This window comes from Arachis hypogaea, chromosome 18, assembly GCF_003086295.3.
Source record: "Arachis hypogaea cultivar Tifrunner chromosome 18, arahy.Tifrunner.gnm2.J5K5, whole genome shotgun sequence".
In the NCBI taxonomy this organism is placed as follows: domain Eukaryota; kingdom Viridiplantae; phylum Streptophyta; class Magnoliopsida; order Fabales; family Fabaceae; genus Arachis; species Arachis hypogaea.
Window position 1 is genome coordinate 4,912,698 of NC_092053.1, and position 22,327 is coordinate 4,935,024.

At 34.9% G+C, this 22,327-nt stretch overlaps 2 protein-coding genes across 4 annotated transcripts; one reads left to right on the forward strand and one right to left on the reverse strand.

Annotated features, from left to right (window-relative positions):
• The first annotated feature begins 2,136 nt into the window (after positions 1-2,136).
• On the forward strand, positions 2,137-4,306 carry LOC112772313 (SNF1-related protein kinase regulatory subunit beta-3). 3 transcript variants are annotated; one of them, XM_025817229.3, is made up of 3 exons: positions 2,137-2,660; positions 3,523-3,637; positions 3,715-4,306. In XM_025817229.3, the coding sequence occupies exons 2-3, from the start codon at positions 3,611-3,613 to the stop codon at positions 4,039-4,041; spliced, it is 354 nt and encodes a 117-aa protein (XP_025673014.1). In that variant the 5' UTR covers positions 2,137-2,660; positions 3,523-3,610; the 3' UTR covers positions 4,042-4,306. The 3 variants fall into 3 exon arrangements, with proteins under 3 accessions (XP_025673014.1, XP_025673013.1, XP_025673015.1); XM_025817228.3 differs by having other exon boundaries at positions 2,228-2,660; positions 3,544-3,637; XM_025817230.3 differs by having other exon boundaries at positions 2,245-2,660; positions 3,527-3,637.
• A 5,654-nt stretch (positions 4,307-9,960) lies between these two features.
• Positions 9,961-14,385, reverse strand: LOC112772763 (cell division cycle protein 48 homolog). Its single transcript, XM_025817763.3, has 9 exons — positions 14,211-14,385; positions 13,896-14,061; positions 13,266-13,494; positions 11,986-12,752; positions 11,615-11,836; positions 11,430-11,501; positions 11,058-11,339; positions 10,552-10,911; positions 9,961-10,472 (listed from the first exon to the last, which is right to left on the reverse strand). The coding sequence occupies exons 1-9, from the start codon at positions 14,237-14,239 to the stop codon at positions 10,179-10,181; spliced, it is 2,421 nt and encodes an 806-aa protein (XP_025673548.1). The 5' UTR covers positions 14,240-14,385; the 3' UTR covers positions 9,961-10,178.
• Between the last annotated feature and the right edge of the window lie 7,942 nt (positions 14,386-22,327).

Here is a 22,327-nt window from a genome sequence, read left to right on the forward strand (position 1 = left end):
CTCGAGAGCTTTTATTCAAGCTCTCTTCGTTGCTAGATTTCTTTCCTTCGGCTTCGGTCCACTTCACGTTGTCGTTCTAGCTCTTGTTCTAGCTGCTCAAGTCGACCTTGGTGGCCATGTAGGAGTCCCATGAGGTCGGTGGAATGAGGTTGCTCCTCTTTTCCAGGCTGATGAACCTCAGAGGAGACTTTCTTTGATCCCTGCGTATTCGAGGGACCTTTTCCACGCGGCCCTTCCGCTCCTTGTAGGGATATTATCGCTTGGTCATTATTGATTGCGTCCTGATGCTCTTGATCAGACTCAGATGCAGTGTGTCCGTCTTTATGCTGATCGTCTGCCATTATGCGATGATCTCCGAGTCCCCGGCAACGGCGCCAATATTCCGGGAGTTACCTGAAATCGGACTGATTGGACTTTAACGTGTGGCCCAAACGTTGGAAAGAAAGGGTCTTAGGCTGGCTAGCGTCTGTAAGCCGCCTTCTGATTTGTTTGTTTTGAAGAATGGGGGGTGGTACCTGCAAAGACACTCCGATACCTAAGTCAGCAAGGGGTTTAGCAAGTTTTGAATATATTGGAACTTAAGTATACCTGAGGGGTGTCAGTGTATTTATAGGTGATGAGCCAATAACCACCGTTGAAGCAGTTCCACTTTCGATGGTGGATAACCGTCTCCTTATTTTAGGGTTGCTGAGATATTCCTTCTAGTAGTGGGAGAGAGATTTACGGAGGCAATTACTTAGATAAGTGCTAAGTGTCTACTCATGTTGATCCTGACCTCTTCGAGAAGGTCGGATAGACAGTGAAAACCAATATTATGAATTGGCCTTTTAGTTTAACTTAGGCCTGACTTATCGTTTAGGTCAAAATATGAATATATAACTAAGCTTAAAATTTAAAAAAATAGAAAAAAAATTACAGCTATAAGAAATTACAATAATCAATCGTTTTCTATAAATTCTTTTAGTTAGACTTGGAGCTAATACACAACTACAGGAACTTATGCTTAATTTTTTGTATGAGAAAATATTAAGGCTAACAATTTAATTTATTTTAACAAGTACTTTTAGCCAATAAGTTAATATTTTTAGTTTAATAATTTAATATTATATTTGTTATCAATATTTCTAAAATAGTATTAATTAATAATTGATAAAAATAATAAATTATAGTGAGATCCAATTTGGGTAAATAACTTAAATAAGTTATTTTGGAAAAAAGAGTTTAAAGCATAAGAATTTTTATTAATTTCAGCTTATAAATAAATTATTTTGTATTTGAATTTTTAGTTATAAAAGTACTTATTTTAAAGTTGTAGTGTTTGGATAAATAACTCAAAAAATAAATTTTTTTTACAGAAGAGAATAAATATTAAAATAACGATGATAACAAATACTTTCCAATATTGAATGTTGATTTTACATAACCTAATCACTAATATTGTGTATGATATGGTAGGTGAAAATAAAAAATAAATATAAAATGTGTGTCAATGTATATTTTGTTGCTGTTTTTTTATTTTTTTACTCCTATTAGAACTCCCTTCTCCTTTATTGAGGTTAAGAACTTGCTATAAAATCACATGTGAAAAAAATAAAATTAAAACTGAAACTTCATAACACAGTTAAATACAAATTTAATAATAAAAAATAGAGTGATAAAATGATAAAAAATACTTAGAATAAATATATGCGGTAGAATGTTCAGATGCAATATTATTTGAAAATGAAAATGGTAGTGGAGGATCAATACTTCCATCACATGAATCATTACGTGAAAATGGTGAGGTTTGAAACATTGCGTGAGAATGATGGTGGAATAATGGTGGAAGGCCAGTGCTGACCTTACATGAAAATGGTGGTGAAGGGTCAGTATTTTTTACAGAGTAAATAAGGAAAGTAATTTTTTTTTTGTTTTGAAATTAATTTTTTTACGAAAATGGTAGAATGACTTATCGAGAAACAGAGAAGTCATATATTTCTACTTTTTCAAAAAGCTGTAAATTAACCTTTCGAAAAATTAAAAATTTTTTTTAAAATAGTGTCAAATACACATATTTTGACTTTTTATAATCTAAAAGTAAAAAAAAAAAAAAATAGCTTCTCCTACTTCCCAAACGAATTCTGATTCTTTAACGATGCTCCTTTTGTATTTATTCATCAGTTATATTCATTCATAAGATTTTAGTTCAACTTTTACGAATAAATTAAAGTTATATTATTGATTGATTCTGGTCGTTCCACATTTATATAATTTTTTTTAGTTGGCACTAAAAAATAAAAATCTCCTATGGTCTCTTACCATATTGAACAAAAAATTGGAAATCTTTCCTCCTATAGTCCTCTTGCCCAAAAAAAAAATTGCAAAGCGGTGCGTTTTAAAGAATAGAAGAAGAGAACACAGTGATGCCAGCTGTGTTGTGAGCTGAGCACATTGCTTTAGCTGTCGTCCTTCTTCTTCAATGTCCAAATCCCTATTCCCTCCATTTTCTTAGGGTTTCTTTTATGCGCTTCCACCTTCCCATCCTTTTTTCTCACAATCATCAAACCCTAAATTATTTCAATTCAATTTCAATGTGCCCAACCAGGTTGCGCATTCTCGCAATTCCTTCATAATTACCTTTGTTTCGGTAACTAGCCAAATCGAAAGCGTTGTTCTACAAGGTACCATCTTCTCGAATATTCTTCTTGTTCTCTTAAATATTTATTTTTATTAATTGCGGCGTGCATTTGGAGCGCTCAATTTGATGTGCTTTGGGTTTTTGTTTGGTCCGGAACTAATAGAGATTTGTACGTGTACTCTGTTTTTTCAGGGTTTTCTTTTGTATAAATAAATGGCTGTAATTCTAAGCTTATTGTTGTAAAAGTTGTAGCTATAAACCGTGTCTTGATTTATGAGTGTATGATTGGCTAATTGGTATTATAGTGTGAAATGCACGATTCACTGAAACTTTAGGGTTCTTGCAAAAATAGCTGCTTCTTAGCTGATTATTCTATATAGCAGCATGTCTGGACTGTATGGTAGCATGAACTAATTTCACTAATAGTGCAGAGTTGTTGAAATGTGTGTAGTAATCAAATGGTAGTTTTAATATGTACTGTTGATTGCATTGCATTCGCTGTGCGATGCAATTATGTTGTGTGCACCAAAGGATATGTTCCCATGTTTATCATAGCAAACTCTATGCAGAGTGAAGTCATAAGATTTCCCTATTAGATGTGCTTACCTATTAGGATAGAATAATTTCATCATAGAAGCTCCAGTGGTGAAGATGTTTTCTTCTCTCGTGCTTTGGAAGAAGGGAACATGCTGAAGTGAAATATAAGGGGTAATCAAAGTACATAAGTTGATAATAGGCATGAGATTGATGAGCAAGAGACAGAAGTCTAATCAATTAGAATATATAATAGTTATTCATGCATACATTTTAGAATGACAATTTACTAGCTCCTTAGATTAATGATATGCAAGTGTTCATTATATTATGGATCTTTACATATATTTATTATGCATTCTTAATTGAAGGCAGAACTACTCTTTCTTCAGGCTTATATTGATATCTTGAGCTCTAGTTGATGAATTCACGTTGTTAGTTGTTGGCTCCAATTGCAATATGAGCAGCTCATATGCCGAAAATCATGTGAGTAACTTATTCTAATACAAATTATATCAATTGCTTATTTGTAATATGGTTAATAATTATACAATCTTCTGCAGGATGAACGGACCGTGGTTGGCTTTGAAGTTCCAAAGTCACCTGACTCTAGCTACAACAATGTATATCCAGGAAATGAAGATGAGACAAGGGATCCACCTATGGTTCCTTCACATTTGCAGCACAGTTTGCTGGGATATCCTGCTAGTATAGACAATTCAACAACTCTTCCATCGCCTCAAAATGTGATTCTAAATCATCTTTATATTGAGAACAGAGAGCCACCAAGATCTGTGGTGGCTTTGGGATTCACTCATCGCTTTCGTTCCAAGTTTGTTACAGTTGTGCTCTACAAACCAGTGCAAAGAAGGGGAAGTACAAGCGTTTGATGTGCATAATTGAAAACTTAAATCCCTGTTGGTTTGTAATGATTTATTGTAGACTCCATATTTGAATTAGCGTGACCTGATATTTCAATGAACATATAGATTGGTTCTTAGTAACTTGGCTGCATAGTTGTAGTTTTAAAATGTTATGCAGTAAAGGTTGAACAACTATTTTACTTAGAGAAAAATCGTGACTGATTTAAGAGAGGAGTTCATTTGCTATTATATACCTTTTTTTTAAGTAATAAATTGTCTAATAATGAACTAATTGTTATCTATTATCTATTTATTGGTGCATACTATGGTGGAGAGGAAAAATGGTGAAGAGAATGAAGATTCTCTTTTAGTAGTTGGATAGTTATCATATGAATATTCGTCTTCATTCTTTGCACGCAAACGTATCTTCATAAAATTGGCATGCAACTACTGTTGGATCATTGTTCATTGCATATTTGCTTTTGTGGTCTATCTTGTAAACTGAGATATTTCAGGTGATTGTAATTTGTTATGTTAATATATAATCAGGTAACTCACCTTATCGGTGAATAATGCCATTAGTAAGATAAGAGATACTTTTCTTTTTTTTTTTAAGAAGCCGTTGTTGGTCAATGAGCTAAAAATGCGTGCGCATACATGTAAGTAAGTTAAAATGAGTAGCCACAAAAAAGTGGTCAACTGTGCGCATACATGTAATTAAGTTAAAATGAGTAGCCACAAAAAAGTGGTCAACTGTGCGCATACATGTAATTAAGTTAAAATGAGTAGCCACAAAAAAGTGGTCAACTGTGCAAAACATTGATAAGCTAACACATTATTTGAGCCGTCTTGATTGGCTTTGAATGAGTACTATATTACCATGTTTAACAGCAAGGGAAGGGGCTACCCCTCATTGCTTTCTTGGAGTTTTAGTACTACTGTTGAAGAGACAAATAGGAATATGTTGAGAAAAAAAAAATACTAAGAAAATGAAAGAATGTGTAAGATGTTAGAATCCAAAGAAACAAAGGAGGTACAATCTAATCATCCCTAGATGAAGTGGGTCAAAGAATATAATTCATAAGTGAAAAACTTCTAATAACACGTTTTGTATGAGGATGTTTGAGTTCTGGCCAGCACAAAAGCAACTTTGTTAATTAAATAATTTACTTTTAAGTTAAAAGACTCAATTTATGATACCTATTGATGAGACAACCACACGGGACCTTCTCTCTGAGAACATGGTGAAACTGTGGACTGACTACTCCATAACCATAAACATTGCAATGAATTGTCATGGTGGTTCCACCGAACTGGAGACCAACTCTCTAAATGCCCTTGAAAACAACACTTCCTCCTCTTTAATTACTTAAAAGTTTACCATACTTTCAATTAATATTACAATTGCAAGTTTACAACAATAATACCCATTGTTAAAGTTCAACTTGTAATTTATTTCAATTTCCAAATTGTGAGAATGCAATATAAATGAAGATAGTCTGACGAAGCCTAACCTATAAAATTATAAAAAAATTATTTTTATTACATCAAATCCATACAAATCTAAGTTTTTTCAGCACTTAAGAAGATACTCAGAAATCATTTACTAAGAAGACATTTATAAATTATTGTGAAGCCCCAGTGGCAATAACAATCCTATGAAACAAACAAAGACATAGCAATAAATATAAAATACAAATAAAAATCGACAAAGATTTTGTTTGTTCGTAGCCATGGGCTCAAAATCTAAACACTCCAAGGAGTGAGGAGTTTCACGTGAGGAAAGTAAATTTGAGGCCTGTCGCCTCTGAAACCTTTTTTGCCTTTTCGAGGCAGTAAGTTGTTAATAATAACACACCTCATGCAATTACTACTATTATAATGTGGCACCCGAATTTCATATCGATAGTAATAAATAAATATGTTATGTGCATTTCAATTTTCGAATTGAAGTTTCAGTAGAATCTCATGAATCTCCTTTCATCCACTACCCTAGCGGTTCATGTATCATAAATGGTAAAGTTTGCACATTTTTATGACCCTCAACATGAGTTGTTCGACCATATTATTATGAGCCTCTGTAAATGTGTCTGGTATAATCTTAATTCCATTTTTTCTTTCTTTCATTCTTTTTTAACTGTCCAATTATTACTGTCGGTAGTTACCTTGAAGGTTGCAACCATATCTATCATATTTCATTCTACCAAACTAACCCAATTATGCTCCTAAGTCCTACCTAGCCACACTTATTGTGCTAAGTTTTCAATTTTATAGGAGGGAGAAAATAGAGGGAACCATGGTTTGATATTCTCCTTTAAAAATTAAACTTCATGAGTAGTTATACTTTGCTTGTGGTTGATGAATCCTCTCATTCAATGCCGTTTTATCTGTAATAAAGTTTTGGTTCCTAACTTTTTTATTTGTTATATAATAAAAGATATAATAGGCAGAGAATTTTAAGTTCTTACAACTTCTAAATAATACAGCCCTGTCCAAATAGTGTCATTCACTTCAAAGACTTAAAACTTATATCATTCTTGCTAATTAAGCTAACTCTTTTTAAGTGGTTTTTAATTTGTTTTTACTACCAATTTAATAAAATGTTACACAAATATGTTTAATATAACATAAGTAAAATAATTTTTTTCTGTAGTCACACTTTGAACGATTATCTAAAAATAATCTCATTGGATAAAATTGTAAACTTATTCTATAGCTGTTTAATTCATTAGAAACAAAGTATTAAATGGCAACTTAATTGGAGAAGGTGGTGTTATTAAGGGAGCTTAACAATTTGTGGATGGGGTAAAGCTACCACCACAAAATTAAAGAAGTCTGGTTAGTTTCATAGTGTAACCAACAAATTTAATGGGAAATACAGCTACATAACAATAGTCATTATAGAAATTTGTTCAATGCCTTGAATTCTTATAATGAACAATCAACTATTCAACTGCCATGTAGAAAAATAAAACAAAACCACATAAGTCTTAACTATATCATTATGTAACCTTTAAATATTCATTAAGTGCTCTCCTAATCTGCAGAACATAACAAAGAAGAAACCATTAGAGAGTATACAGAATAGTAATATAGTATCTGGGTGAGTGCAATAACAAGAACTCACGAGCATAAGGTGCACCCACCCTGCCAACTCACAATGAAACCACAACCTCAATAGTAATGGTGGGGTAAGGTACTAATTAGTAGTACTAAACATTAAACAATGCCATGTCGTGAAAATTTTGTGACATTTCTTTGCCTATTCACGAGGCCTATTTAAGGCTGCATAGTATCAAGCCATTTTCAACAATCTTGTACCATAAAAACCTCTTCTATACTCACAAAACATAACCATCTATCTAGCTTAGCTTCTTTCACATTTACAAGCCAAAATCATAAGAGACTATAGAAAATAGTTCAATTGAGATCATTTTAACAAAAAGAATGTCTACAGCACATGTGTCTCTTATGGTGATAACCCTTTATCTTCTCCTTTCACTAGACTTAACCATGGGTGGAAGGATAATTCCCCCTAGTGCTCCAAGTACGGTGACAAGGCCACTGGTTTCATCAGAAGTTGAAACATATGTGAAGCCACAACTTGATCACAAGCAGAAGGTGTTCCAAGTCAGAGAGGTGAAGGGTTGCTTGCCGAAAGGGTTCCGGCATAACTCAGCCCCAAGCAGATTCGTCAACTATGATCCACTAGGATCTAGCGGCTGCTCCGGAATGCGTTCGGGGAAACAACAACCTTGAACGTGTTTTCTTAAATGGAAGAGGCTTTTGCTTCTTTTCTTGCTTCTCTTCCTAATTGTATATGGCTTTTCAACACCAGTATCAGTAGCTAGAAAAGATGAGAAATTTAACTATGTCTGTTTTCATCACTTTGGTTATTGACATATATATATTGTCACCTACAATTTTGACAATGATGGTGCATGGATGATGCCCGAGACATTGGCTAAATATTATACCAAAGAGTGAATCAACATTTAGCTTTATTTTTTTTTGTCACACCAAGTACTAAAACCTTCAACCGTCTAACTAAAAATCCAACTATGGAGTACTATATATGCAATTTCATGATGTTATTGGTAGATGTAAACTTTTTTATAGAAACTTCAGTTTTTTTTACAATGTGCTACACATCCAAGTAATATTGCCATTCAATCAAGTAGACCCAATATTAACAAAAACTACTCTTATTAAGAAGAGTTGATTACGCACATATATCATTCTTCCAAGTCATTTACGTTCACAGATTTTACGTTATCGTCGTCATCTTTTCTTCTTAGCGTTCCTCCTCTTCCTCCTTGATCCTCCTTCTTCTTCTTTTTCGCTATTTTCTCCTCATTGTCATGCTGTTGTTATTGCTGTTATTAGAGTAGAAGGTGGGGAGAAAGAGTTTTGAATTGAGCAGGACAATGAGTCCAAGTGCAGTTTCTCCTTGATCCTCCTCCTTCTTCTTCATTTTCGCTATTTTCTCCTCATTGTCATTCTTTTGCTGCTGTTGTTATTGCTGTTATTAGAGTAGAAGGTGGAGAGAAAGAGTTTTGAATTGAGTAGGACAATGAGTCCAAGTGCAGTTTAATTCATTCAGAAATAGACCGAAATTATATAATTATTGCGACACAATTAATTTAAAAATGAACCGAAATTACGTAATGATTGCGACACAATTAACTCAGAAAGAAAGAGAAGCAGAGAACAATGGTAAAGAATATGCAGAACTCAGAAATTGTGTTAAATTTGAGTAAATCAAAAAGAATTTTAAAAAAATGAAATAAGAAGGAGAAGATAAAGAAGAAAAAGATGAAAAAGAAGAATAAGAAACAGTAGAAAATGAGGAGGGGAAGGAAAAAAAGTTTTGAATTGTGCAGAACGAGTCCAAATACACCTTAATTCACTCAGAAATGAACCGAAATTATATTACAATTGCGACACAATTAACTCAGAAATGAACCGAAATTTACGATAATGATTGCGACACATAAACTCAGCTTGAAAACAAGCACACAAATAAGACTAAATCATGAACAATAACACATCCAAAATCAATTTTGGATCAGACAACGTCATTAATATATTTTTTCTTCTTTTTTGTTTGATATTTTCTTCTCTTTTTCTTGATTTCATTCCTCTCAAGAGAATAAATAAAAAAGAATTTTGAGAAAATAAAATAAGAAGGTGAAGATGAAGAAGAAAAAGATGAAAGAGAAGAAGCGAGGAGAAAAAGTTTTGAATTGTGTAAGAGAACGAGTCCAAATGCACCTTAATTCACTCATAAATGAACTGAAATTACATAACAATTACGAAAAATTAACTCAATTCGAAAACAATCACACAAACAAAATTGAATAATGAACAAAAATACATCGAAAATCAATTTGGATCAGACAACATCATCATTCATCAACATGAAAAAATTCAACAATAACAATAACGATAACGAAGATATGTATAAGATGATGATAACGATAACGATAATGATGATGATGATGGAGGAGGAGGAGAAGAAATTCAAATGAGAAAAGAAGGAGGATGAGATGGTGGTGGTGTTGGTGATGAAGAAGAAGAAGAAGAAGAACAAGAACGCATGCATGAATGAATTTGAAAGAAGAAGAAAAAGCACCGCCAAGGGAGAAGAAAGAGAGGGAAAAAAACACGAACTCTAAATTACTTGAATGAACTTGAATGTTAAAATTACTTGAACGTGAAGAATAATTCATTTTCTTATCTACTAAATTGTATTATTTGGTTGATGCAAACTTTTCCAGAAACTTCAATTTTCAGTATATGGTTCTTTCCCTCAGCTGAAATATAACACTAGTCAATGCCAAGTATTAGACACACTTTAATAGTTTCTTATGTCATAATCTACATATTGAATCCAATTCACTTCAGGGTATACTTTCAACGGTTTTAAATAAACACACAACATGGTTGTTGAGAATCCGGTGTGAGACCATGCAAGAATGCATGACATTCACAATTATTATCTAAAAACTAAAAATTCCATCCATAATATAAACATAGTAACATATCAGCTCTGAATTTATGTTTATGTGTATTTTAAGTATATTAAAAGCAAAATAAACAGGAGGCTCCGATGTTACTAAAGGGAAAGTCTAGAGACACTAATACAGAGCTTATAAAACCGACTAACTATACAGATCATCTTCATCGGCTGCGCCAGCAGCAGTTGCAAAGGGATCAGATCCAGTAGTCCTCTCAGCAGTTTCTGGAAACCTAAACTCACTTCCGAATCCCCTCGACTGCTGTAAGGTCTGAGCAAATGCCTGGTATTTGCGAATATCCGCGTCGCTGACACTCCTGCGGGCAAACTTCATTGACTCTTCAAAATGAGCAGCCTTGATCTCTGCAACTTCGTCGTCGACGACATCTTCGTCCATGGCCTCAGGGTTCTCGCTTTTCCTCCTCTCTCGTTCTATGTCCTGAAGTAAATCATACAATTCATCAAAGTTTTGTAATTGACCAATGACAACTTAATCTAATGTTGCATCAAAAGTATACCTTTTCGATGTTTTCTCTAATAGCATATTTGCATGCTCGCTGGCATATCTCAGTAATATCAGCACCACTGAATCCTTGAGTATATCTGGCCAGTGCTCTCAAATCAACATCTTTGGACACAGGTGACTTCCTCAAGCAGGCCTTGAAGATCTGGTGACGGGAATCCTCATCGGGAAGAGGAATATAGATCAATTGATCCAGACGGCCTGGCCGAAGAAGTGCTGGGTCAATGATGTCTGGTCTGTTAGTTGCCCCAATTATGAACACAGTCTTTTTGGCTGACATGCCATCCATTTCAGTCAGAAGTTGATTCAAAACTCTGTCAGCAGCACCACCAGCATCCCCAACACTGCTTCCTCTCTATACATGAATGACACAGTGATGTTTATACAAACAATTGTAAACTATTAACTTTGTCCCACAACATTACAATGTAACTCAGTTTGATTTAGTAGCATATTAATAGAGTAAGAGACTAAGAGTGTGATGTAATAAGAAAAACCAACCTGAGTGGCAATGGAGTCGAGCTCATCGAAGAAGAGGACACACGGAGCCGACTGTCTAGCCTTGTCAAAAATTTCTCTAACATTGGCTTCACTTTCACCAAACCACATTGTAAGTAATTCTGGGCCTTTCACACTGATGAAGTTAGCTTGACATTCATTAGCAATTGCTTTGGCTAACAAAGTTTTTCCACATCCTGGAGGACCATAGAAGAGGACTCCTTTAGATGGTGACATGCCAAACTTCTCAAACTTTTCTGGGTGCTCCACAGGATACTGAACAGTCTGAGTCCACAGAAAAACAAAAAAGCAGTTAGAAATTAAATAAATATGTAAAATAAGCAACAGTGTGAAGTGCATAGTAGCAAGATTTACCTCTTGCAGCTCACGCTTGACATTCTCAAGGCCTCCAATGTCCTCCCAACTAACATTAGGCACTTCAACAACCTGTCAAGTGTCAACAAAGGCAATTCGTTACAAAATAAACCATAATGTAGGAAAACCATATCACCTGATCAACTAATGATTTGAGACTATAGGGATACAAAGCAAACACTTACAGTTTCACGCAAAGCAGATGGGTTGCTCGTTCCAAGAGCGGTCTGGAAATGCTCATTTGTAACTGCCATAGAATTCAGTATTTCAGCATCAATAGTTTCATCTTCCAAGTCAATGACATCCATCTTCTCTCTAATGCATTGCAAAGCAGCTTCAGTGCAAAGGGCAGCAAGGTCTGCACCAACATAACCGTGTGTGTCTTTGGAAATCCTCTCTAAATCAACCTACAGGACAGCGGTGCTAGAGTTAAGCAACAGAAAATTTAAGAACATTAAAGAATTAATGAACAACCTACAACCAGAGCCACAGCATGGCATGCACAACCTGGTAGAGTGTATACACACCAACAAAGTTAAGAGACAATGAAACTTACATCATCAGAGAGCTTCATGTTTTTAGTGTGTATACGAAGAACTTCAAGTCGGCCAACCTCATCAGGAACACCAATATCAATTTCCCTATCAAATCTACCAAACCTTCTCAATGCTGGGTCAATGCTGTTTGGGCGATTGGTAGCTCCAATAACAATGACATGAGCACGAGATTTCAATCCATCCATAAGAGTCAAAAGCTGTGAAACAATCCTCCTTTCAACTTCACCATGTGTCTTCTCCCTCTTGGGTGCAATAGAATCAATTTCATCAATGAAGATGATGGATGGTGCATTCTTTTCAGCCTCTTCAAATGCTTTCCTCAGATTGCTTTCACTCTCTCCTGCCAGTTTGGACATAATCTCCGGTCCATTTATACAAAAGAAGAAAGCTCCCGTTTCATTAGCAACAGCTCTTGCTATCAGTGTCTTCCCAGAACCAGGGGGTCCATAAAGTAGAATACCTTTGGGTGGTTTCACACCAATCGACTTAAAGAGTTGTGGATGCCTCAAGGGAAGCTCTACCAACTCACGAATTTGTGCCATTTGTTTCCTGACTCCACCCACATCATCATATCCAACTTCATCCAGCCTCTCTTCATCCTCTCTTTTCAAAGGCTCCCCCTCGCAGAAGATTTCAGTATCTGGAGCAACCACACAGTACTCCCCAGGATCAGTTTCAATGACCTTAAACTCCACACTTCTCATCCCTCCACGGACAAGAAATAGATCTCCTTTTCTGACAGGACGATAAGCTTCCAAGAAGTAAGCTGCAAAATTTACATTAAAAAGTTATAATATTTTACAAGCACCAAAATAATCATATTCCACATGTAATATCAATGTCGTCCAAGAAACTGAAGATTGTAGATTCTATATATACTACTAAGTCAGTTTGGCATGCATTCAAATCAATTCAATTCAATCAAATATCAAGAAAGGTGACAATCAATCATACCAAGTTTGACAAGCCAAGACTACTGTCTCTCCAAATAATAATAATAATAATAATAATAGCTTGCTATAATTATAACACAAGCAATGTGAATGTGAAAAACACAAGTCATGTATAGCCTATTCAAAACAAAAAGTTGCAACTTGTAAGGACTTTTAAGAGAGGTAAGAAATTTTGCAAAACACGTTGACAGTAACGAAGTCTTATAACATTAATAGAAATACTCAAATTAAAGTACTCATCACTAAGAGCAAGCTCATAAAGCAAGTCAAATTCAGTAGCTATCCCTAAACCCGCAACTTAAGAGAAGCTCAAGGTAGAAACTCACGTTTCAAGAAAGCATCAAACAGATTGCCAGTGACACCTTCAATGGTATCATCAATAGGCAGAATGTGCACACGTTTCCCATACTTCACATCAGGGCACTGGTGCACGGACACAACATCTCCAAGACGAACCCGCAAATTCGACCTCACAACTTTGTTCATCCTGATCTTGGGCTCTTCACAGGTGTCATCAGCAAGAGCTATGCAAACAGTATCCCTCCTTTTCTTGCCCTGCAAACATATAAAATCAAAAACCCCATCTGACTTAGAAGTTGCAACACAAAGAACAAATATAAGAGATAAATTAGATAGTTGTACTTCAAACTCGAAATGCTTTCATTAGATACAAATTTTCGTAAATAACATCTTAAATTTAATCCAATTCTATTTGCAACCATGTCAATCAATCATGATCTTCTTCTTAGTATATATGGCCTAGTACTTCACAGTATAAAACTCAAAATCTCACAACACCATTCGCTAAGAAAGAACAAAACAAAAACAGCACCCCAAAAAGAGACTTTGAAAAAGAATACTTTTTGTGGGGAATCGAATAAATCAATTAAGAGTTAAGAGCTAAGACACAGCAAGAGGAAGGTAAGTAAGAAGATAGAGGAGGGTAAGAAAGTCACCTTGATGAGGATAGTGTCGCCACGGAAGAGCTGGAGCTTCTCCATGGTATCAGGGTGCATGGACACGACTGAGTTGTCGTCATTGACGGCTTCATCCACCACAAGACGGTTCGGCGACTTCTTCCGCTCAAGAATGGCCGTTGAGTAGTCCTTCTTCCCCGATTTCCTGAAAATTTAAATTCACAAAAAACAAAAACTTCAATAATCCCAAAAGAATAAAAAAGTTACCTAAGGAATGAACAAGAAGAACTACTTAGCGGGGAGTGAAAGAGACGAATTTTGAAAGGAAATAGAAGAATGGAAGAGTTGACTTACGGGTCCGATGATTCGCCCTGATTAGACATTGGAACTGAAGCTGAAGATCGGAGAGAGACTTGGTTGATGGTTGTGTGTGCCGATGACAACAGAACTCACAAGCAGCTAGCTTGCTCAAAATCTGATATTTTTGTTCAAGAGTGAGTCCTCATTTTATAAGAAAAGAAAAGAAAAAGATAAAATAACAGTTTTATTCTCTAATTATTATCTTTTTTTTTTTTTGAATGTAGAAGATATTTAGATTTTTTTCATAATAGGAAGAAAAAGAAATCTGATCAAGAGATATAATTTTTTGCTGTGAGCCTGTGACTATCAAATATATTATATCGAATTTAATTTTGATATACTAGTATATAAAAAATTTTATATGATTATTTAGTTAAATTTATATATTTAAATAATTTTTAAATAATAATTTAAAAATATTTATTTTGTTATGATAATATATTATTAGATAAGTGGATAAATATTTTTATACTGTCACATAAAAATTAAATTTATATACATTTATATAGGATTTGGGTCTTTTAGAATTGTTTATTTATTTTAAAAAAAATAACATAATTTAAATTTTTAATAATATAAATGGTTCTAATTATCTTAAATAAATAAATAAATAAATAAATAATAAATAAATGCATTAAAACAAGTTAAAAGAAGACTTTTCAATAGGATTTTTTGAAAATCGTGCAACAACTGCAACATGATTTTTTCTTTTTATTTCATCTTCTTTCGTTTTTTTTTCTTTTTCTTCAATAAAAAAGAAAAATTTTATTTTCAATTCTATTTTTCACAACATTTAATATTTTTTTTTATGTTTTATTATCATGTTCTTCTTGATATTGTTGCTCTTTTTTATTTATTTTTGTTTTCTCTAACTCACATTTAAAATTGTCATGAAAAAAATTAATAGTGATTATTAGTAATTTTTCATCTTTTTGAATCCTTAACATTTTTTTGAAAAGTCTGGTAAAAAATAAAATAAATTAATTTAAAATAGGTCAAAAGCTGTTTATTTTTTATTCTAATATAAAAAAATACTAATGTAAATGTACTCGATCTCTTTTAAATAAATGTACTTAATTTTTTTATATTTGAAATAAGAATGTAACTAATAACAAATTAAAAGACGTTTAGAATTACTAATAATGTAATGTTGGTTTAATAGATCTCTAATAAATTTATATTGATATAAATTAAATTAATTTATTTATATTTTTATGTGTTTATAATGCTTGTTTTATGTCTAATGTTGTAGTTTAAGTTTATATGTTTAATGTATTTATTTATTATTTATTTACTTAAGATGATCGGAATTATTTATATTATCAAGAATTCAGATTGCGTCATTTTTCCCACTAAAATAAATGAATAACTTCAGAGGAGCCAAATCTATTTGTATATTGCTAATTTTTAAAGTTGAAAATTTTTTTGATTTTGAGGACTCGACCCACACCAACATACACAAAAACTCAACCAGGTCTCTATGGATTCAACCCAAAGTTGAGAATATTTTAAAATATTTTATTTCTTGGGAACTAGCGTAGGTCGGTAGCTAGGAATTGTTGGGGTCAACGTTATGACGGGCTTATCCAAAACATGAAGGCCCAAATCTCTAATATGGAGGTTTACTAACCGGCCTAATTTTTTTTGGTGACTGAACATAACACAAAGAAAAAAGACCTAAGAAAAAGAGTAGTACTCCTCTCTAATAATAATGTCTAAATTATTAGGAGGCAGTAACCACTCTAGATACACCTGCTTGTTTAAAACAGCAGTCTTAGCCATTAAATCAGCTGCTTTGTTTGCTGTTCGCTGGATGAGCACTAAAGTAGCTGTCCAATTGCGCTAGAGCATCTCTTTGATTTTGTCAAGCAAACTAGAGTCATTCCTAATCATGTTGGTTGTGCCTCGCGAAACAAGAAGAAACGCATCAAGATTATCAGTTTCACATATGACCTCTTTGCACTCGCAATCCCAAGCCATAACAAGCCCTCTCCAAATAGCATGAAGCTCACAACAGAGAACACTAGAAAGAGGTATACTGGCAGAACAACTTTTTATCCAAATTCCCATGCTGTCTCTAATAATACATCCAAAGCCAGCTAATTGCTCATTTTCAAAAACGCTTGCATCGCAGTTCACTTTACAGACATTCATTGGAGGTGGTTCCCAGTTATATTTCAAAGAAGAAGGAATAATATGTTTTTGGTTGATAACAACATTAGAGAAATCTCGAACAGCATGTTTAACTAAGTGAACAATTTTCTCCTTACTCCATGGATCATCTTGGTAAAAGATGTCATTGTTCCTATCCCTCCAAATCCACCAAAAGGCCGCTGCAAAGAGAAACTTATTTTTGTTGAGGTTAGAACGAATCCAAGACACAAATTCCAAACTAGAGTCCTCAGCGGTCATTCCCAAATTTAAGCTAATCCAAATTTGACGAGCTTTTTGGCAAGTCCTAAAGCAGTGGTTAATATCCTCTAGAGCAAGATAACATCTCTGACAAAAATCAGAAGTAGAAATACCTCTTTGAAACCGGTAACTAGCTGTGCCAACTCCGTTGTTGAGGCAAAGCCAGAGCAGACACTTTATCTTCTCCGGTATTCTCAAGTGCCAAAGCCAAAGCCAATTTTCATTATCATTCCAGCCAAATTTCTTCTTCAATAGCCATTCACACCCGCTTTTAGTCGAGTAGGTGAGAGTATTTGAGTTTGTCCAAAAGCAACATGTTTTATCTCCTGCCTGCTTGATATGATCAAAGAGCATCAAATCAAGTTTAACTTCTTCCGGAATCATTGTGCAAAGAATATCCCACCGCCAATGCCCATGGTGCCAGACATCTTCTAACTTCAAGTGAGAATCAGAAATGTGCACAAAAGGAACCAAATGAGCTAGCGTTTCACATGGTCGCCAAGCATGATACCAAAAGGATTGAGACATCCTGCCTGTACACCAATCAAAACCATCACGAAGCTTTTCTATTGTCTTATAAATCGCTCGCCAAGTGCTTGAAACATTATTAGAAAATTTGGGTGAAAAGCAAGAACTCCCAGATAAATATTTTGCCAACATAATTCTTACCCAAAACTTATCTTTATTATGCAATAATTGCCAAACAAGCTTTTCGAGTAAAGCAAAATTTACACATTGAGTATCTCTAATTCCCAATCCTCCATATTTTCTTGGAGTGACAACTTTGCTCCACTTGACCAAATTTAAGCAACGCTCCCCCACCTTTCCCTTCCACAAGAATTGTCTAAGTACAGAATCAATCTTTTGACAAACCGAAGTAGGAAAAAGAGTCACTTGCATCTGATAAATAGGAAGAGAAGAAGCAACATATTTAATTAAGCAAAGCTTGCCTGCTATGTTAAGGAGCCGACCTTTCCAACTAGCCAGCCTATTCTTGATCTTCTCTAAAGAGTTCGAAAAAATAGATCTAGCAGCTCGAGGATGATTAAGGTTCACCCCCAAGTATTTGCCTAGGTCACTAGTAAAAGGAATATGAGAAACACCAGACAACATTTCCTTCCTTCTATTAGAGATATTTCTAGAACAAATAGCTTTAGATTTTTCAATGTTAACCTTCATACCTGAAGCTTTACAGAACAACTCCAAGGTGTGCACAACATTCTGAACTTGACTTTTCTTCACTTTACAAAAAAGGAGGAGGTCATCTGCAAACATCAAGTGAGAAACTCTAGGTCCCCCTCTAGAAACAGCCACACCATCCCAAATACCCTCGTCAATTTGTTTGGAAATGAAGCACGCCAATCTCTCCATGCACAAAACAAATAAATACGGAAAAATTGGATCTCCTTGCCTGAGCCCTCTGCGAGGTTGGAAGCTGTCCAATCTATTCCCATTCCAAAGGATGGAAAGATTTGAGGCCTGAACACAATTCATTACAAGCCGAATAATTAGAGAAGGAAAGCCAAAAGATTGAAGAGTGTGCTCAAGAAAATTCCAATCAACTCTATCATAAGCCTTTTCTAAATCAATCTTAAAAGCCATAGCTCCTTTTCTAGACTTTGTCCGCTTAAGAAAGTGAAGAACTTCTTGGGCGACAATAATATTATCAGGTGCTCCTCTACCATGAATAAACCCTCCCTGAGTTGGGCTAACAATCTCATCCAAAAATGGTCGTAATCTATTAACCAGCACTTTAGTTACTAGCTTATAAATTACATTACAAAGGCTTATTGGCCGAAAATCCTTCAATCTAGTTGGAGGGTCGCACTTAGGGATAAGAATAATCAAAGTTTCCAACAAAGAATGACTTAACGTCTCCCCTAAGAATGCTTTCTAAACAGTACGCCATACCTCATGACCCACCACATCCCAATATTCCTTGAAGAAAAAAACTTGAAAACCATCTGGCCCAGGAGCTTTGAACGAGCTCATATTATTCAGAGCTTCTTTAACCTCCAACATTGTTACTGGTTTAGACAAATTATCACACGCATCCTGGCTAAGAGATGGCATAGAAATTTCTCCCATGCAATTAACCTCAACAGGCTCAGTAGAACAAAAAATATTTTTGAAGAAATAAACAACCTCCCTTTGCAAAACTTCCGGATCATCAGACCAAGACCCATCACTGACTAGCAACCCATGAACCTTGTTAGATTTTCTTCTAAGGATGGTTTGCATATGGAAAAAGCTAGTATTTCTATCACCATACCGAACCCATTGATCTCTTGACTTCTGGTACCAAAGCAATTCTTCCTGGGCCAAAACTATATTATACTTAGCTCTCAATTCTTCCTCTTTGTGCTTCAGAATCGGATCATCGTCAGCTTCTATTTTTCGTTGAATACGATTCAAATAACCCTCCAATTCCCTATTTTTAATAAAAATATTGCCGAAGACCGTAGAGTTAAATTCCAACGAAGCTTCTTGGACCCCAGCAACTTCCTATGGATGCCAAAGCCTGTACTATCCCAAGATTTCTGAACAATGGCCTTGTAATCAGGATGCGTTGCCCATGCCGCTTGGAATCTAAAAGGCCGGTTTCCTTTCTTGATAGGAACTCCTTGACATCGAATAAGTAGGGGACAATGATTAGAGTGGGAACGACTGAGAACTTCAACAAAAGCTTCTGGAAAAAGAAGGTGTCATTCTGTAGTACAGCAAGCTCTATCCAATCTCTTTGCAATTTCTTTGTTTCCTTGAATTTTACGGAACCAAGTAAACCATCTTCCAGAGGTTGTTAGATCAAAAAGACCACAAGAATCTAGAGTACTTACAAAAATACTACTGCGATTTGAATAGAAATTATCCCCTTTCACCTCATGAACACTCAAAATATCATTAAAATCCCCAACCACCACCCACGGGTCCTGAATGCACAAACCAATATCAAGCAGATGACTCCATAATTCTACTCTATTAGTGGCTTGAGGGCTGTCATAAACCGCACTGCAGATCCATCTTCGCCCACCACCATCAATTTCCAAAGTTACACATTAATTCATAGCCCAAAGAATTTTACAAGAAAATTTTAAATTAGCAGAGAGGAACCAAATTCCTCCCTTGTGTCCAACAGCATCTACAATCCCTACAGGATAATAGCCTAATCTCTCCCAAAATTCTTTCATAGTTTCAAACCCAATATGAGTTTCCACCAAAATAAAAAAAGTTGGTTGAAATTTTCGTACCAACTCCTTACAGTGCACCCGAGACATCTTATTTGACGCCCCCTAACATTCCAACTAATAATATTTAAATGGTCACAATCCAAAAAAATTAATTAAATAATTAGAATGTTTAATCATTCTACCTCACGTTCATGGACCCTTGTCTCCAAGTGTCTCCTTGTGGACTTGCACCGCAGAACCATCATTCTTCTGTTGAGGTTGGGTCTCCAAGTTTGTTGTTGCACTAACTTTATCAAGCTCTTTTTGTACTCGAGAATCCATTGATAATGCTTCAGTAGGTGAGTTTTGAAGCGAAATAGGACGCTGCCTTTTGTGCTCTGCTTTAAAAAAGGGAGTACTCTGATCCTTGAAAGCCACCTGAGTTGTTCCCAAAGAGTCAAGCGTGGATGGAGGATCTTTCTTTTTCTTAGGCCCCACCTTTGCATTTGATAAGGACTTCACCTTTGCATTTGATGAGGATTCAGCATGCATGTTATTAGACCCAAAGAAAAATTTCTTACTCACCAAATTAGAGCATATTGCTACATTGGCTTTTTTGGCACCACATTGTGGCCTTTACCCACTTTTTCCTTGCCTTTTCTACTAACTGTAACCCATTCACCCTCTTTTGCACGAGTATCCCTTTTCATACGTGAGTCTTGAAAAATATCATGCACAAGATCTGCTGCACCATGCTTCTCCATAATTAGAATTGATTTGGCATTAATTCCAAATTCAAAAGTTAAATTTTGATTTTTTACTGGGATTTGACTACCTTCCACCGTTTTCTCATTGTTATCTACAGGAAAAAGTGATGGCAAATTTTTTTCCTTCATCGTGCTTTCCTTCCCAATGCCATTGTTGTTCTCTTTCGCACATTCTCTTGTGACATGCCCAAAGCAGCTACATTTTTCACAAATTAAATTCAAGTGCTCATATTCTCTGTCATACATATGACCATCAACTTGAATTTTTTTTATAACTGGAAGTCCCAAGTTAATTTGCACACATTCTAAGTCGATGCGGATCGGTTTGCCAACAGCTGACGCAATCATTTTCATGGCTCTCTCTTGATAATAGTTAATGTTTAAACATGTGATTCTTATCCAAACCATGGTAGACCCAAAAGTGTTTTCACAAGGTCTGAATGAAGAACTCCAAGGTTTAACTGCAACATAGCTTCCAGTAATCATCCACGGTCCTCCAGGGAGAACTTTCTCTCTATCATCCAAGAGATCAAATTTGACTGAGAAATAGCCAAAACCGACATCTAGTACCTCATATCCTCCTTTGGTTCTCCAGACGCCTTTAAGCCTGTGCGTGACTAAAATTTTTTCCAAGAACTTTGATCACGATGGCATCTTTGTAAGGCTCTGCCAATATCTCTTTTGCTTCCTCAGTGAACGTCACAGTTGGTGTCTCCGAATCACCTTACTTACCAACTACTGTAGCCATCTTATCCCATCAAGAGAATCAGCAATTTCCAAAGCTCTCCTTGCTGAGGCACCAACAACTTTATCTCTGAACAATATCCGCTGACTTTGAGTCTTGTTACCATCTCCTTTAATCCCCTCCTTTTCACCTGATACATGCCCCCCTCCGCTCTCCCCCTTATTGCTTCCGCCGACATGGCCGGCTGCCTCGCTATGTGCCACCCTCGAAGACCCTCTCCCGCTCTCCTTACTCTCCATTTCACGTACTCTCATGTACTCTCTCGTACTAGGGTTTGTTTTTACTAATCGGCCTAATTTAAAGGCTCAATTGCATTGCCAAAAGCAAAAATTTTCCAAAAGACCAAAAGAAATATGTGAAAGAAAAGACTAATTGTCTAATACCAATACTAATGTACGTCAGTGATGATTGTTATCTCCTATCACTGTATAATTTTGTCTGAATTAGAAACAAATCAACAATGCCAATATGACATACTATTATTTAATATCAATGGCCGTGAACTTACATCTATTAAAGAAAACAAAATTCAAAAGGAAAAATATTTTAGAAACAAAATTCATTAGATATTTATCCTCTCTTTTTCTTCATGCTAAAATACTTTTCAAAATCATATGTCAGTCTTTATATTTGAACAGCTGATCATCCCATAAGATATTTTTGTGAGAATTTGTTATAAATATTAAACGAATAAATTATTTTTATAATTAATTTAATTAAAAAAATTATTAACTAAAATTTTTTGTTATTAATTCTTAAGATTTTGGTAGTTAAACTTGGTTATCAATATAACTTAGTCATATAATATAATTGGTTTTTTTATATACATTTATATATGATATATCACTTGACTTAAATATTTAAAACTATTTATTAATTAAAATCATAGTTATGAATAAGTTTAATTTTCTTTAAGTAAGATCTTACACTTATCGGTAGGTTGGCTTTTGAGGTTAAATTCATTAAGAATGTTTTTTATTTGTTTGTTGAGACGGAATAAATTTAATTTATTTGTAGAAT

Bases quoted from the DNA above. Each gene is read 5' to 3' on its own strand.
- LOC112772313 (XM_025817229.3), top strand. From the start codon at position 3,611: ATGAGCAGCTCATATGCCGAAAATCAT. The intron at 3,638-3,714 runs GTGAGTAACTTA...AATCTTCTGCAG, and splicing joins GCTCATATGCCGAAAATCAT to GATGAACGGACCGTGGTTGG.
- LOC112772763 (XM_025817763.3), bottom strand. From the start codon at position 14,239: ATGTCTAATCAGGGCGAATCATCGGACCC. The intron at 11,502-11,614 runs GTAAGTGTTTGC...GACACTTGACAG, and splicing joins CATCTGCTTTGCGTGAAACT to GTTGTTGAAGTGCCTAATGT. The intron at 10,473-10,551 runs GTATACTTTTGA...GATTTACTTCAG, and splicing joins TTAGAGAAAACATCGAAAAG to GACATAGAACGAGAGAGGAG.